Source organism: Notolepis coatsorum, assembly GCF_963971535.1.
Source record: "Notolepis coatsorum genome assembly, chromosome: 6".
In the NCBI taxonomy this organism is placed as follows: domain Eukaryota; kingdom Metazoa; phylum Chordata; class Actinopteri; order Aulopiformes; family Paralepididae; genus Notolepis; species Notolepis coatsorum.
The window spans coordinates 139891914-139908662 of record NC_140170.1 but is presented as its reverse complement, the minus strand read 5'-3'; the positions used below and the strand labels follow the sequence as shown (position 1 = coordinate 139908662).

Here is a 16749-nt window from a genome sequence, read left to right as displayed (position 1 = left end):
TCTCTGCTTGGTGCCATACTTTGGTGCCAGTTCCATTAAGCCTGTATTAAAATTCAAAAGCCAGCATTTTTTCTCTCTCCAAGCTTTATATATATATATATATATATATATATAAGTCCCATAACACAAGTCCAGTGTCTTAATTATATTTCCTACAGTAGTAGGGCTGGTGATGTACTGGTAGAGGTTTGTGGATTTGTTCATTTACAATTATTAAAGGGTTAACAATTTGGTAGCGTGGTAGTGAAAGGGTTAAAATCTCCAGTAACAAGCATGGGGCATCCGGGGAAATGGAGTGACTCAGCGGACAGAGACTCTGCCTCCTTCTCCAGCCTGACATATTCAGATTCAGATTCCTTTATTAAGCCATTTGTGTAAAACACATTGGTAATTGTTGCGGCATTACAGTGTATGCATTTTTTCAGAGGGGAGCAGGGTGAAGAGGCTGTGTCCGGGGTGGGAGGGGTCGGCCATGATCTTTCTTGCCCTCTTCAGCGCCCTGGAGTCGTGCAGGGACCTGAGGGAGGGCAGGGGACAGCCGATCACCCTCTCTGCGGACCGCGGAGCGAATCACCCGCTGCAGCTTGGCGAGATCTTTTGCCGCTGCAGTGGGGAACCAGGAGATGATGGAGTGGGTGAGGATGGCTTTTTTTTTTACTCAATGATGGCCGTGTAAAATTGGGCCATCATGGTCAGGCACCCAAAGCCGCTAATAGCCAGATCCAAGTCTGTCTGTAGGCGAGAGCCATGTCTCACTAAAGACCATAATGCAAGCATCTCTGTATTCGTGTATGGTTTGTATTTGCCAAGTAATTTATGTCCCATTCATCATAAGGCTTGTGTGTACAGATCTCTGCATTTAAATCTTGAATAAAAAGTGCATCCATATGCACATGGTTTGAGTTGTCCCATTGTATTAAGAACTCCTGATAATATTGCCTTGCCAGGTGGTGTGGCACGGGTTCGAAACTCTGGACACGATAGAGCCATGCAATCCACGGTATAGCATGTAGGTTACATCCCCGACAACGGCTAAAGGGGCGAGGTGAGGTCGATAACCTGGCACATTGACGAGGCCAAGGAGCTGGTCGTGGACTACAGGAGAGGTGGAGAAAGGCTGTGATAGGGGCGATAGAGTCCTTGAGCAAGACACTTGACCTCTGATTGCTCCTGATGAGCAGGTTGGCACCTTGCATGGTTGCCGGTGTGAATTTGTGAGTGAATGGGTTAAATGTGAGGAACAAATTGTAAAGAGCTTTGGATAAAAGCGTTTATCCACATCAACAGTTCTGCCGAGAGAGAGAGTTTCTCGGCGTCCATATCACTGAGGCCCTTACCTGTGATGAGCACACTGGCCAGGTGGTGAAGAAAGCACAGCCTCTTTTACCTCAGAGAGCTGAAGATTTATTTTCCCCCTTGTTTTTATTTTTTTTGTAGACACACCATTTCGATGTGAATAGTAGTGAATGGCGTTTAAGAATGCAGGCTGAGATCATACACTCTACTCTATACACTTATCTACACACATTTTGTTGAAGATAGGGGCAATCTATATGACTGACTGCAAGTGTGGCTTAAATCTTTAAGCTCTTATAACATCTAATTCTGATCACATTGGCCTAGTATCATTCATAACCATTAGTCAATGCTCTGCTTTTAGTCCAATCAAGTTTCAAAGAATATTCATGTAATGCCACGTTTTACCACTGAGTGGCATTGCAGGCTCATCAAACAAAGACATTTGAACCAATTTATTTTAACCAATGCACAAGAGAGTATCCTCAGGGCTTAATTGTCTAATAATCCATTAATTTCCACTCATAAATGTAGCAGACCCTTTTTTATCTGCCATTTTTCTAATCGAACTTCATATAATGTTTTTGCTGTTGGGTTAATGTAACCATTTTCACTGAGGCACTTTGAGCTCAGCAAATTGAACACTTGAACAGCGCTGCAAAATTAAATGTCTGTAGCCGCCGTCAGTAATGAATATGAACATTATTTTGGAGTGGGATGGGCATTGGATGCCACAGGCTTTTCTAAAACACAAAGTATGTTTATGGTAATTGTCAACACCATAACAAGCCGACAACCTTGATCCAGAGAGAAGTCTTAAATAATATCTTTATTTGATTCCTAAGCAAAAGCTATAAAACAGAGACAAAATACAAATAGGTGTTCTGAGTCTGACCAACACGAATGGACACGGAAATAACACAGATACACATTTATAGCATTGAAGAGAAACAAAATGAGCAGGAAGACATGTTCACATGATGTTCCGTACATCCACTCAGAATGTATTTACACTTTACATATGTGTAAGGTTTCACAGAACATGCTAGAATGGTTTGATTGATTGATTGAATACTTTATTTTGACACAAATCGTATGACAAAAAAAACATTTTAAAAGACAAGACAATAACAGTGTCAATAACGCTGGTCAAAAATGGATAAAACACAATAAAGCCAAGGCTTGTTTCCATTGTGGTCCATACATGGAACATAAAAAGGCACAGAAACACAAATGGACATGTACACTGACAGGACACATTCTAATTTTTTTTTTATAAAAACACCTAACCTGACAACTCATACAGTTAACTAATGTTAAAAGAAAATCCGCAAACCCTTAAAAACAAAAGAAAAAAAGCCAAGTTATGATAAAAGAGATAAAAAAAACATTTTAAGACCAATTTGAGTTGCTGCTGAGCCATGTTTTTAGGGCGGATTTAAATCCGAGAGGGGAGTTCAGGAGTTTTATAAATGTTGGCAGGGCATTCCACATTACCGTAGCCGAGTAAAAAAATGCATCTTTCCCCATGCATGTCCTGACTCTCGGCGGGACCAGGTCCGTGGGGCTTCCTCTTGTGGCGTGTTTGTGGACATCTCCTACTTTATTAAAATAATTTACTAGGTACTTGGGGACCGTTTCTTTTAGTACTTTAAAAACCAGTAGCATTTTAAGCTGGTGTACCCTTTCTTCAACCCTAAGCCATCCCAGCCTGCTAAAGTGGGCTGGCGTTAGGTGAGTCCTAAAGTGAAGGTTGTGCAGGAGTCTCACTAGTTTGTTTTGGGAGGTCTGGAGCTTTGTCTTCATTTGTTTTGATATGTTGCTGTACCATGAAGTGCAAGCATAGTCAAAGTGACATTGGATGAGTGCTCCAGCTAGGGTCCTCAGAGCATTTTTATTTATGAACGAGGAAATTCTAAATAAAAATTTGGTTTTTTGATTGACCTTAGTAATAACTTTTTGTGCCATTTTTTCGTTAGAAAGTTTGTTATTTAAAATAAAGCCCAGGTAGGTGACCTCCTCTTTATCCTCAATAATGTTTTCACCTACTCTAATTTTAAAACCCTGGGATTTCTTTAGGTTGGCGTTTGACCCAAAGAGTATGGCCTGTTTTTCCCAGATGTAGAGACAATTTATTGTCACTGAGCCAGGAGCAGATCTTTTTCATTTCACTGCTCAGGACACTTTCCACTTTAGACTTATCCCTGTCTGAGACCAGGAGTGCCGAGTCGTCAGCAAACAGGAACAGGTTGCAATCGCATGCCGATTTCATGTCATTAATATATATTAAAAACAGTTGAGGTCCCAAAATGCTTCCTTGGGGGACCCCACATGTCACTGGAAGGGACGAGGACAAGGTGCCATTGATGTCTACCACCTGTTCTCTTCCCTCCAGGTAGGACTTGACCCATTTGGCTGACTTGCTATCAAAGCCTATCGCTCTCAATTTTTCTAGTAGGATGGAGTGGTTGACCGTGTCAAACGCCTTTTGCAGGTCCAACATTACCATCCCGCAGTAGTTCCCCTTGTCCATCTCCCGTTTTATATAATCTGTCAGGTACAGTAAACAGGTGTCAGTGGAGTGTGATTTTCTGAAACCTGATTGGAACTGGTACAATAGTCTATGTTCAGTCAGGTAGTTGTCTATCTGCTCATATACCAGCCTCTCAATTACCTTTGATATGGAACAAAGGATAGAAACGGGGCGGTAGTTACCTGGATCTAGTTTGTTTCCTTTTTTAAATAGAGGGGTTACCCTAGCAAGCTTGAGTTCTTGCGGGATGTGACCCTGGTTGATGGAGAGGTTGGTGATATGGGCTACAATGGGAGCTATGATGGAAGCAGAGTCTCTGAGAAATCTGGTGGGAATATTGTCATGGCCTGTGGCTTTTGTTGGCTGCAGCATACTGAGCTTTTTCATAACCTCTTCAGTAGTTACTTCAGTCAATTTAAAATCATTTTCACGTACACCCAGTTCCTTATAAAAGGCCTGGATGTGCTGTATGCCATATCGGCCAGAGTGGATCGGCAGTTTGTTCACCAAAGTGGTAGCAACAGTTGTGAAGAAGGTGTTTAAACAATTTGCCACGCTCAATTTGTCAGAGATGATCATGTTATCTATTTTCAGGTTGAGATTTGTGGTTTTAGTCTTGAGTCTATTATTGTGACCCAGTGTTTTTAAAGACTTCCACAGTTTTTGAGGATTATTTTTATTTTCCTCAATTTTTTCGTTAAAATAGTTCAGTTTTGCTTTTTTGATCATATTGGTTACTCCATTTCTTAGTGTTTTACATGTCTCAAAGAGCTGTTCATTTTTAGTTTTTCTGTATTTAGAGAAGCTCTCATTTCTCACTCTGATGGCTTTTAGAATCTCGGCAGTGACCCAGGGCTCTGTTCTGGCTTTGACCCTGGTCACCTTTGAGGGTGCAAGCGTGTCAATAACTGAAAGGAAGGTGGTTTTAAAGCATGACCAAGCTTTTTCTGTCGATGTGCAGTTTAGTACATTTGTCCAATCTACTTTGTCCAGAGCTGTTTTTAAGGCTTCACTTGTGTATTTTTTCAGAGATCTGAATCTGATTGTGTTGTGACAATTTATTACAGGTCTGTGAATTTTACGAGTGCAGAAAATGATGTGATGGTCACTTAGACTGCACTCTATCACGCCACTTCTAGAGATCTTGGTCTGGTCTGATGTCAGAATTAGATCAATGATGGTTTGTGTGGAAGAGCAGACTCTTGTGACTTGAGTGATCAGCTGATTTAAGTCATGTAGGTTGCAGTAATTTCTGAATGATTTAAAGATTGGTGCATCTTTTTTAAGAGTGTTGGTATTAAAATCTCCAATCAAAATCACCTCAGATTTACAAAGATCCACTGAGCTCTCTTCCAGTAAATCATAAAATGAATTTTGAGTTGGAGGTCTGTAGAGGACACCGATTAAGAGAGGTTTTGTTTTAGGAAAAATTATATCAAGCCACACTGCTTCGATATCATTGTGATTTAACTCGGGCCTCATGTTAAAACAAATGTCCGCTCGGACATAAACACATACACCCCCCCCATTTCTATTTCTGTCTTTACGTATGACAGTGTACTTTTCTATTTCAATCTCAGAGTCATTTATGGAACTGTCCAGCATTGTTTCAGATAAAGTTAGTATTGCGGCTTTGCTGTTTCCAAACATTATTCTGATTTCGTCCATTTTATTGATTAAGCTTCTTACGTTGAGATGAGTGATATATATGGAGTCCTCTGGAAGAGAATAAACTGTCCATTTCTGCGGTAGTTAGAAGATCCGCGCTGCCTCCCTCGTCCGCTGGGTCCGTCGGGCTGTAGCAGGAGCCCACGGAGGGCACCCTAATCTCCTCTGGCGTTTGCAGCTGAGACGGCTGAGACAGTTCTGGGCCTGGATTACACATTGGTAATTGTTGCGGCATTACAGTGTATGCATTTTTTCAGAGGGGAGCAGGGTGAAGAGGCTGTGTCCGGGGTGGGAGGGGTCGGCCATGATCTTTCTTGCCCTCTTCAGCGCCCTGGAGTCGTGCAGGGACCTGAGGGAGGGCAGGGGACAGCCGATCACCCTCTCCGCGGAACGCGGAGCGAATCACCCGCTGCAGCTTGATGGAGTGGGTGAGGATGGCTTTTTTTTTTACTCAATGATGGCCGTGTAAAATTGGGCCATCATGGTCAGGCACCCAAAGCCGCTAATAGCCAGATCCAAGTCTGTCTGTAGGCGAGAGCCATGTCTCACTAAAGACCATAATGCAAGCATCTCTGTATTCGTGTATGGTTTGTATTTGCCAAGTAATTTATGTCCCATTCATCATAAGGCTTGTGTGTACAGATCTCTGCATTTAAATCTTGAATAAAAAGTGCATCCATATGCACATGGTTTGAGTTGTCCCATTGTATTAAGAACTCCTGATAATATTGCCTTGCCAGGTGGTGTGGCACGGGTTCGAAACTCTGGACACGATAGAGCCATGCAATCCACGGTATAGCATGTAGGTTACATCCCCGACAACGGCTAAAGGGGCGAGGTGAGGTCGATAACCTGGCACATTGACGAGGCCAAGGAGCTGGTCGTGGACTACAGGAGAGGTGGAGAAAGGCTGTGATAGGGGCGATAGAGTCCTTGAGCAAGACACTTGACCTCTGATTGCTCCTGATGAGCAGGTTGGCACCTTGCATGGTTGCCGGTGTGAATTTGTGAGTGAATGGGTTAAATGTGAGGAACAAATTGTAAAGAGCTTTGGATAAAAGCGTTTATCCACATCAACAGTTCTGCCGAGAGAGAGAGAGTTTCTCGGCGTCCATATCACTGAGGCCCTTACCTGTGATGAGCACACTGGCCAGGTGGTGAAGAAAGCATCACAAACAGTACTGTATTTGCAAATCTGGTATGTCATAAATGTATAGATGTAGCAGTACTGACTATCTGTATGTCATGTATGTCATATATGTCCTGATGAATTGAAAATGGGGGACCCTGATGTAAACAAGACGAAAGTCTTTCTCTGGTCTGCATCCCCTTAACAATTGTGTGTATTGAGCTGTACTGTATTGTACCCATTCTGCAATCTGTTAATAAAGTTTTCAATCAATCAATCAATCAGCACAGCCTCTTTTACCTCAGAGAGCTGAAGATTTATTTTCCCCCTTGTTTTTATTTTTTTTGTAGACACACCATTTCGATGTGAATAGTGGTGAATGGCGTTTAAGAATGCAGGCTGAGATCATACACTCTACTCTATACACTTATCTACACACATTTTGTTGAAGATAGGGGCAATCTATATGACTGACTGCAAGTGTGGCTTAAATCTTTAAGCTCTTATAACATCTGATTCTGATCACATTGGCCTAGTATCATTCATAACCATTAGTCAATGCTCTGCTTTTAGTCCAATCAAGTTTCAAAGAATATTCATGTAATGCCACGTTTTACCACTGAGTGGCATTGCAGGCTCATCAAACAAAGACATTTGAACCAATTTATTTTAACCAATGAACAAGAGAGTATCCTCAGGGCTTAATTGTCTAATAATCCATTAATTTCCACTCATAAATGTAGCAGACCCTTTTTTATCTGCCATTTTTCTAATCGAACTTCATATAATGTTTTTGCTGTTGGGTTAATGTAACCATTTTCACTGAGGCACTTTGAGCTCAGCAAATTGAACACTTGAACAGCGCTGCAAAATTAAATGTCTGTAGCCGCCGTCAGTAATGAATATGAACATTATTTTGGAGTGGGATGGGCATTGGATGCCACAGGCTTTTCTAAAACACAAAGTATGTTTATGGTAATTGTCAACACCATAACAAGCCGACAACCTTGATCCAGAGAGAAGTCTTAAATAATATCTTTATTTGATTCCTAAGCAAAAGCTATAAAACAGAGACAAAATACAAATAGGTGTTCTGAGTCTGACCAACACGAATGGACACGGAAATAACACAGATACACATTTATAGCATTGAAGAGAAACAAAATGAGCAGGAAGACATGTTCACATGATGTTCCGTACATCCACTCAGAATGTATTTACACTTTACATATGTGTAAGGTTTCACAGAACATGCTAGAATGGACGGCAGGAGCGAGCAGTGTAATAGTGACGGTTAAGGGTTGTAGGTCTCGTCAACTAATACTGTAAACACTATAAACAAAGCTCCACATGCTCCATGTACAAAAATATCCAATGTGATGTGACTTGAGAATGGTGTACTGTCTCTTTGATCGTAATATACACATGCATGCACCAAGTTTTAAACACTGTGTGATATAACTCTACCCCACTAGTACATCTCCTATATATATGTTTGAGATTCTTACATTGGCAGTTCCTTCAAGTATACCATACTGTACTTACACAATAAAGAACAGTTATGAGATGACTCGTTTCCTTTTGAAAACCCAAATATCCCGGCACAGTTACAAGAGTCAAAACATTGAGGAATGTTGAAGTAATTTTCAAATGCGGATTACAATATTCTCTGTTCTCAACGAATACAACTATTGGCAGCATATCAGCCAACGAAGCATGCAAAAGAACACATGTTTTCCTTGCATCGTGTAGTCATATAAAAATAGAATCCAACCCTAACACACACACACACACACACACTTTTGTGGATTATAACAGAAATAAGGCCACATATCCATAACCTTTCTGATACCATGAGACACAGACACTCCTCTATCCAGTCATGTTTACAGTATGCTCCTCCTCTGGTCCTGTTCGTGCTTGAGCTATTACATCTTGTTATTATTATTATTATTAGGCTAGCAGTAATAGTACTAGTAAATGATGCCATTTTACATATCATGTCCCTCTCAACATTTGAGACAGTTCAGAAATGATCAGTTATATTTAGGTATATATGTTATATCTGTTTTGCTATTATAGCGAAGCACTCTTGACACCCTTAATTGACCTGTCTCAAACCCCATCCTCTTTTCTTGATCCAATCACAACTGTTGCATTCCTTGGACAAACTTGAGGGAAGTTGTGATGAAAAGGCAGGGTTTGAGATACTGTAGGTCAATTATCACTGTAGCCTATATAGAACATACCCTCCTTATTTATTACTATAGGTTTCAAGACAAGGACCACTGTATGTCCAACTTCCAAAACAGGATAAAATATGTGATCCTGTTAGGCCAAGGCATTCCTATACTATATGTAAAATAACTACTGACATACACTTCCTTTGTAGCATGGACAATTACATTTCAGTAGGGGAAGTTGTGTAAATTTCTGTTATGCATGGAGTTTTGTCCAAGGTCAGTGTCAAATATTTAGCTGTTTAGAGAGGCAAAGTCCCTCCCCTTCTACTGGAAAAAATACGGTAGTCAACAGCGAGAGACAAATAATCTTTTGATCCTGTTAGAATCGTGCCATGAATTACAGTTACTCAGCACAAGAACAAAGGCACAACAAAATAAATCACTCCAGAAAAGACAAGTCTAAAAGGAAGAGAAAAAAAAGTATACATGCATTGCAAATAAACCTGTGCATACTGTATGAGCCCAGTCAGACAACCACAGAAAATATACAACCATATCTCAAAGAGCAGAGCTTAGGAAAAGAAACAATGCATATATTTGCAAAGTAACGCATGACTGTACAACCCATCCCCCTATCCTGTACTTTGGATAGCAACTTGTGTCACTGCTTTCTCTCTCTCGCTCTCTCTCTCTCCTCTTTTAGGGTATGGAAGAATGGGAAGGTGACCCCTGAGCCCTTCACCCATTCTTTGCTACATGTGCACTAAGCACTTCCTTGTCCATGGAGTGTGCATGTGCACTAAGCACCGTCTTGTCCACAGACTGTGGCAGGGACCGGCTTTTCTCATTCAAAACAGGGGCACGCTCCAGAGACTTTGAGAGACAGAGGCAAGCTGGCTACCTATTGACCACCCTCCTCATGAATGATTTATCCCAAGCTATGGCCAGGCACGTTCTGGGACCATTACAAGTTGAACAGAACGAGGGAGGCGGCTGTGAACTGTCGCAGGCTCTGAAATAATCTCTGCCTTGTGATGTCTTTAAATTGTACGGTGGGAATGGGGGATAGAGGGAATGGGGCTGGGAATATTTCCGTCTGTACACCATCTCAAGACAATTTCATGGCCTTTCATTGCTGAAAACAGGCTGCACTCCGAGGAGGCGCTCACAATGACCACACTTCATGTCCAAGTGGGATTATTTTGATATACAATAGTGACATTCTCCTTTGACTGTGAATTTTCACATTATCATATGAAAACTAATTTAATTAAATTGTCAACACTTTATATATAGCAATACTGTATATCATATGTTTTTCTTGAAAAAAAAGAAGAAGAAATGTGTACATCGTCTGTAAAATCCCAACAGCATACAGTGTCGACTGGCAAAACTGAGACACCATTGCATATCTGCCCCCCTCCGTTTTCAGCTCCTCTTTATATGTCCAGAAGGCACCAAATGAGAAGGGACTTTGGCTTCCATGTCGTCTTTGTTTAGCTGATAGCAGCATTGGCTGCCTGGCTCCTTCAGTGGTTGTCATTACTGTACATGAGAAACAAGTATCACCAATAGGCAAGACACCGCCATGGAACACACACCGCCATGGAAACCAAAGTGGGTAGGATGGAACCGCAGCATGCAGACACACAACTTCCAGTTCCTCTGACCACAGAAGAAGTCACAAACGGTACGCGCAGCATGCATCAGCTGCGAAACAACAGACACAGAGCTTACTGTCGTTCCTTGGACGAGCCTTCGCTCTGCGCACACCCGTATGAGTCCGCAGACGCAAAGAGCGACTCTGCAGAATAACAGAAGGTTGATTGCTGTGGAGGCTTTGCTTGCTCTGAAAAGGTCACACTCCATTTGAAACCGTTCAGATAGAAATAGAGTTGTTAAAACGCTGCAGGGAGCTCTTTGTGTCTGCTGGACAGGGTACTGTACATAGTGATGGGCAGTGAGAGCAGGTCAGTGCGAAAAGCACTGAGATGAAAGAAAGAAAGAAAGTTAGAAAAAAAGAGGAATTTCTGGGCAGAACACTTTCTGAGGAGGTCTTGCCGTGACCCCTAATCCCTTCCAAAATCAAAGATTTGTAGTCACCCCCCAAACAAGGAGGTACCCTTCCTTATTAAACAGGCTTTCTCATGTAACACCATTCCTCCAGTGTCCCCCTTGCCCTAACCTTCCCAGCACACACACATGCCTGCACACCCATACACACACACACACACACAGTCCATCTCGCCTCATTCAAATCTCCAACTTTCCCTGCCCCGGCAACCCCTCCTTTTCAGACATGCATGTTGCGTCCCTTGGGGGCGGTGGTGGCGGGGGAGTGGGAGGTGGTGGGCAGGGCAGGCCGGGGTTCGATTCCCCGGCTCTTCATGAAGGACAGCAACTGGTCGGGGATCTCGGCCAGGACGTCCTTAGCCAGCCGGGCCATGCTCAAGACCTGGTTCCCTGAGCGGTCGATGTAGTCTCGGAACGGAACAAACTGCATAGGAAGGAGGGGAGATGGAGCACAAGTTGGGGAGAGTGTTTACATATAATTAGTATTCAGGATACAAGCTAACATTGGACCTCATTCTGGTACATATTTTTAAATGTCTTCTTAAATGTCTTCTTATGAACTTCGTAAGACCAACCCTAAGAAAGATCCCGGTTGGATTCATGAACGTGTGGAAGTGTGTTCTTAAACAGCTGCGCTCCCCAGAATGAGGAATGCCACAGATTCTTAAATTTAATGTGCATTCTTGTACACTTGAATTTGCATACGCTAGCTCCTTATAAGGCATGCAACCAGAAGGCCATGTGCACACAGAATCCACAGGCAACGCAAAAGTAATTTGCGACTGTATTGTTATTATACAGCACAAGTAGAAGTTTGACATCCAACCAGAGTGCAAATGTAACAGTAAAATGCAATAGTAATATACAACGTACAGGTGATTAAACTGGGTATAAAATATATAAATTAGTACTACTGAGTAATAGTGCTAATCAGATGTATGTACAGAGTTTAATATGAATGCATTATATGTAATATAGTATTAATATGTACAGTGATACAGGTATAAAGACACTATGGTAGTAAGTCATACTAGCCAGCAGCGTAACTAGTAAGAGTAGGTATGGGATATGTATGTACACATATATATATATATATATATATATATATATATATATATATATATATATATATATATATATATATATATATATATATATATATATATAGTAGATAGGATTATATGCAGGTATGTACAGACAGATGTGGATATATGGTAAGAATAAATATATATATATATATGGTGGCACAGGGTTTGACCGTCTGGTCTGCATGCACAAATTCTGTATATACTATATATATATATACAGTATATATACAGTATATATATATATATATATATATATATATATATATATATATATATATATATATATATATATATATATATATATATATATATATATATATATATATATATATATATATATATATATATATTTATTTATTTATTCTCACAACATATATACCTATCCACACCTGTCTGTATTTACCTGCACAAAATCCTTTTACGTATCTGTAGATACTATATCTATATCTGTACATATCCTACTCTTACTAGTTACGCTGCTGGACAGTATGACTACTACCATACTGTCTTTACATCTGTATCACTGTACATATTATACTACAACATACTGAGTTATCTGATTATCACTACACTCAGTAGTACTCATTTGTATATTTTGTACCCAGTTTAATCACCTGTACATTGTATATTGCTGTTGCACTCTGGTTGGATGCCAAACCTCTTTTTGTTGTACTGTACTTGTGCTGTATAATGACAATACATCTTAATCTAATCTGGCCTATCTACGACTGCTTTTTTCCCGCATATCTTAAATCCTGTTCTTATCTAAGAACAAATGCCAGATGAGATACCATTTAGGAATACCAGAATTGTATTTGCATTTTCAAATCCTGATCATAAATAGACCTGAATACACAGTTATAGAATATTGCAAACATATACATCAGCAGCATATCCCAGATATTGGTTTCTCATAGTCTAGACATGAGCATATCCCAGATATTGGTTTCTCATAGTCTAGATATGAGTTTAAGCCAGCTATTGGTTTCTCATAGTCTAGATACGAGCTCACCAGCTATTGGGGTTTCTCATAGTCTATATATGACCTTATCCCAGCTATTGTACGTGGGATATGCACCAACTCAAACACTGAATACATACTTGTGTATTCTGAATATCAGGATTATTAATGTGCTTGTAAAGGCACTCACTGACAGTAACCTACCTAACCTAAGAGGAGGATTTTTCCAGGTTTGAATGGGAGCTAGTAACATTTATTTCTAAGTTGTCTATATGATACCAGTGTAAAGGATCTCCTGAGTGTCTGGCATGAGACCAGGCACTATTCCTTTCTTTAAACAAAGCTGTTAACCGAATACTATGAATATCAGGTAGCCTAAATCAGTTAAAATAGTATTAAATGGGACTGTGGAAACAATTTCTATGTCGTGCTGCTGTTCTATTTCCAATAACAATGCACAGGGTATGACTTAAGGAAAGGAAAGTGTAAGGGCGGCTGGGTGGCACAGCGGACATTGCGCTCGTCACCAACGCAAGAGACACCGGGTTAGACTCCGGCTGTCTGCGTTGCTTCCGGCTTGGGCCAGCCGTCATACTAACTCAATTGGCAGAGTTAGAGCGTGGAAGTTGAGGGGTGGTAATCTGGACGTTGTCATTTGTCATTTGGGGACGCCTGCACAGCAGAGACAGGAAATGGCGGGGGTAGTGTGAGCCTCCCACACGTTACACCTCGCCAATGAGAGTCCGCGCTGGCAGGTGAAAAGATGTGACAGGCTGCCTTGTCGTGTACCGGAGGGGACACATGATGCAAGGCTTCTATCCTCCCTACAACCGGCCAGTGGGGGGCATATGCGAGCAACGTTCAAGACAGGGGAGGGAAGAATTGGCACTGTGGAATTGGGATGGGAGAAAAATAGAAAAAGAGGAGAAAAAGTGGATGAAAAAAAGAAGGAACGGAAAGTGTAAAGAGTCTACCTGGACGATATCTCTCTCAGCTAAGCGTCCCCTGGAGGAAACTCTGACCTCATCACCATCCAGCTCCTCCATGGCTGTGGACCAAAGACAAAGATAAACATCCACCACTTCTTACATTTTACACTTTCCTTTTGTGAGCGTGAGCTCCTGTGTGTCTGTTGTCCTTGGACCAGAGACACAACCGCAGCATTCATCTGAAATATAGTATATAGTATACATTGTTACAGAGGTACGCTTTACATTCACACCAGAGGCTTATCTCATGAAAAAGTAATTGGAAAAAGTATAGACATACACTTAAACTGCAGACCAAAAAAATGCAGAGCTGTCTGAGATTGCAGAACAAGGAAAGAAGGAAGGAAAGAAGGAAATTCTTTATTTGCCAAGTATACATTTACATATACCATGGATGTGTCCTCTGCATTCCAGCGCTGCGGAACCAACTCCAGTCCTTGGTCGAGGGCAATGGCAGGAGTATATGGAGCATTTTGAAGAGGAGAGGAGAGGCAGCTGCTGAGAAAACCAGGCCTCAGAGACTAGATCTGGTCTGGGGGTTCAGACCAAGGTCTGATCTGGGGATTTAAACCAAGGTCTGGTTTGGGGATTTAAACCAATGTCTGATCTGGGGATTTAAACCAAGGTCTGGTTTGGGGATTTAAACCAAGGTCTGATCTGGGGATTTAGACCAAGGTCTGGTGTGGGGATTTAGACCAAGGTCTGGTGTGGGGATTTAGACCAAGGTATGGTGTGGGGATTTAGACCAAGATCTGGTGTGGGGATTTAGACCAAGGTCTGGTGTGGGGATTTAGACCAAGGTCTGGTGTGGGGATTTAGACCAAGATCTGGTGTGGGGATTTAGACCAAGGTCTGGTCTGGGGGTTCAGCCACAGACTGCATCCTTAATAGCCTTCCTGTTCCTCAGCGATCCTCTGGGAGGATCAAGAAACATGTAGGTTTCTTGAAATCCTATACCCTACAGTATGTGACCTCTCTAGGAGCCCAATTCTGGCATATAGTGCCCCAAGGGATGCCTCTGATAACTGGTTACAAAAGGAAAGAGAGGCAAGACGTGTACTGGTACGCTACCTCAGAAAATCAATACATGAAAAGCTCCTGTACAGGATGGGTTTCCTTTCTTCCTTGGCTGGCTTTAATATGAAAAAATGCAGATAAGGACAAATATTTTCCGCTATGAGGCTGGAGTGGAATGTTCATGATTTAACTTCATCAAGTAAACTCCTGATTGGTTAGAACTTGATCTGAGTAATTCAGTCTGCTTTAAAGTTTTCACTGAGAATAAGACAAAAGAACATGAGGAGAGAGGAGAGCAGAGAGAAGAGAGGAAAGAGAAGAGGGGAGGATAGAGAGGAGATGAGAGAGATGAGAGGAGAGAGGGGAGGAGAGGAGAGAGGAGAGGAGAGGAGAGGAGAGGAGTGGAGTGGATAAGAGAGGAGAGGAGAGAGAGGAGAGTGGAGGATAGGGGAGGAGAAGAGAGGAGAGCATAGGAGAGGTGAAGAGAAAGCAGAGAGCAGATACGAGGAGAGCAGAGGAGAGGAGAAGAGAGGATAGAAAAGGAGAGGAAAGGAGAGGAGAGGATAGAAGAGGAGAGGGGAGGAGAGGAGTAGAGAGGAGAGCAGAGGAGATATTTGGATTGTATGGTGGATCTTGATTTATTGTGATGTTTCTTCTTGACTTGTCTAGAGAAGACATGTCCAGCCCATGGGGAAATTACCTTGTGATTTCGGGCTTTACATATACATTTGATTTGATTTGATTTAGGAGATTATAGAAGGAGAGGAGGGGATAGAAGAAATAAATGTAAAGAAAGGTCAAAACAGGACAGGACTGGACTGGAAATTAAAGCAAATATAGGACCATAAGAAAATAATATAATAGAAGGGGAGGACATGAACTGGAAGGAACTAGTGAAGAGTGATTATATAGTGATTTATACTACAGTCTGCTGGGAGAGGTGGGGATGGTGAGGGGAGACTGGGGATAGAAATGACAGATGGTGCCAGGGTAATAGGGGAGGATATGAAGGAGAAAGAGACAAAGAGAGATACAGTATAAAGACAAAAGTGAAAGGGAGAGTGATGAACAAAGAGAAGAGAGGGAGGAAAAGAGATTGGAAGTGATAACAGGGACAGTAGGAGATTGAGGGGGGGAAGTGCGCAAACAACTTAATAAAAAGTAATTTAATCCTGTTTTTTGTTTAAAAAATTATAAATTTTCTTATTTTGTTTTATCTCAATTTATTTTCAAGATACCGTTATTGGTTTTGAGAACATTGTAGAAATAATTTCTTATTGTATTAAAATAAAATAACCTTTTCTCCTGCAAAAATACAAATGTGCAACTTTTATACAAGATAAAGCAACATGTTAAGATAGAGATTACTCTTACTGTTACAATCCGTTCCTCTCGTCCACCCAAGGACTCCTGAACTGTCCTCTGCTGCCATCCTGCGGCTTGTCGTCGCTACTGCAACTGTTCATGTCTGGCCTGTGTTTCTGTCTATCTGTATTTGCTAGTCTGTTCTCTGTCTTCATTGCCCTGCTCCCTGTGTTCCTGCTGTCTGTAATGTTCCCCTGCCTAGTCTAGTGTTCTCTTCAGTATGTTTGTATTGTGATCTAGTCTTGTCCTGTATTTAGTCATGTCGTGTTTTAGTCTGTACCTCCCCAGCTGTTGATTCAGTGTGAAGGTTCGGTGTGAGGGTAGGTGAGGAGACCCCAAATGCAGAACAAGATCAGAGAGAGTAGAGGCAGAGACGACGGAATGAAACTGAACAGGCTTTTACTTTGGCAGTTTGCAAGCAACAATGATACACGTTAAAAACGGTAA

General features: G+C 41.5%; 1 protein-coding gene across 1 annotated transcript in view; it reads right to left on the bottom strand.

The window, feature by feature from the left end:
• Window positions 1-11102: 11102 nt before the first annotated feature.
• LOC311229678 (copine-9-like) overlaps window positions 11103-16749 on the bottom strand; it is a gene marked incomplete at both ends in the record, with an annotated part of 679647 nt that continues 674000 nt past the window's right edge. Inside the window, 2 exons of the mRNA XM_084315753.1 lie at window positions 11103-11306; window positions 13906-13979. Coding sequence (XP_084171879.1) covers window positions 11103-11306; window positions 13906-13979 — 278 coding nt within the window. The remainder of the gene's footprint in view (window positions 11307-13905; window positions 13980-16749) is intronic.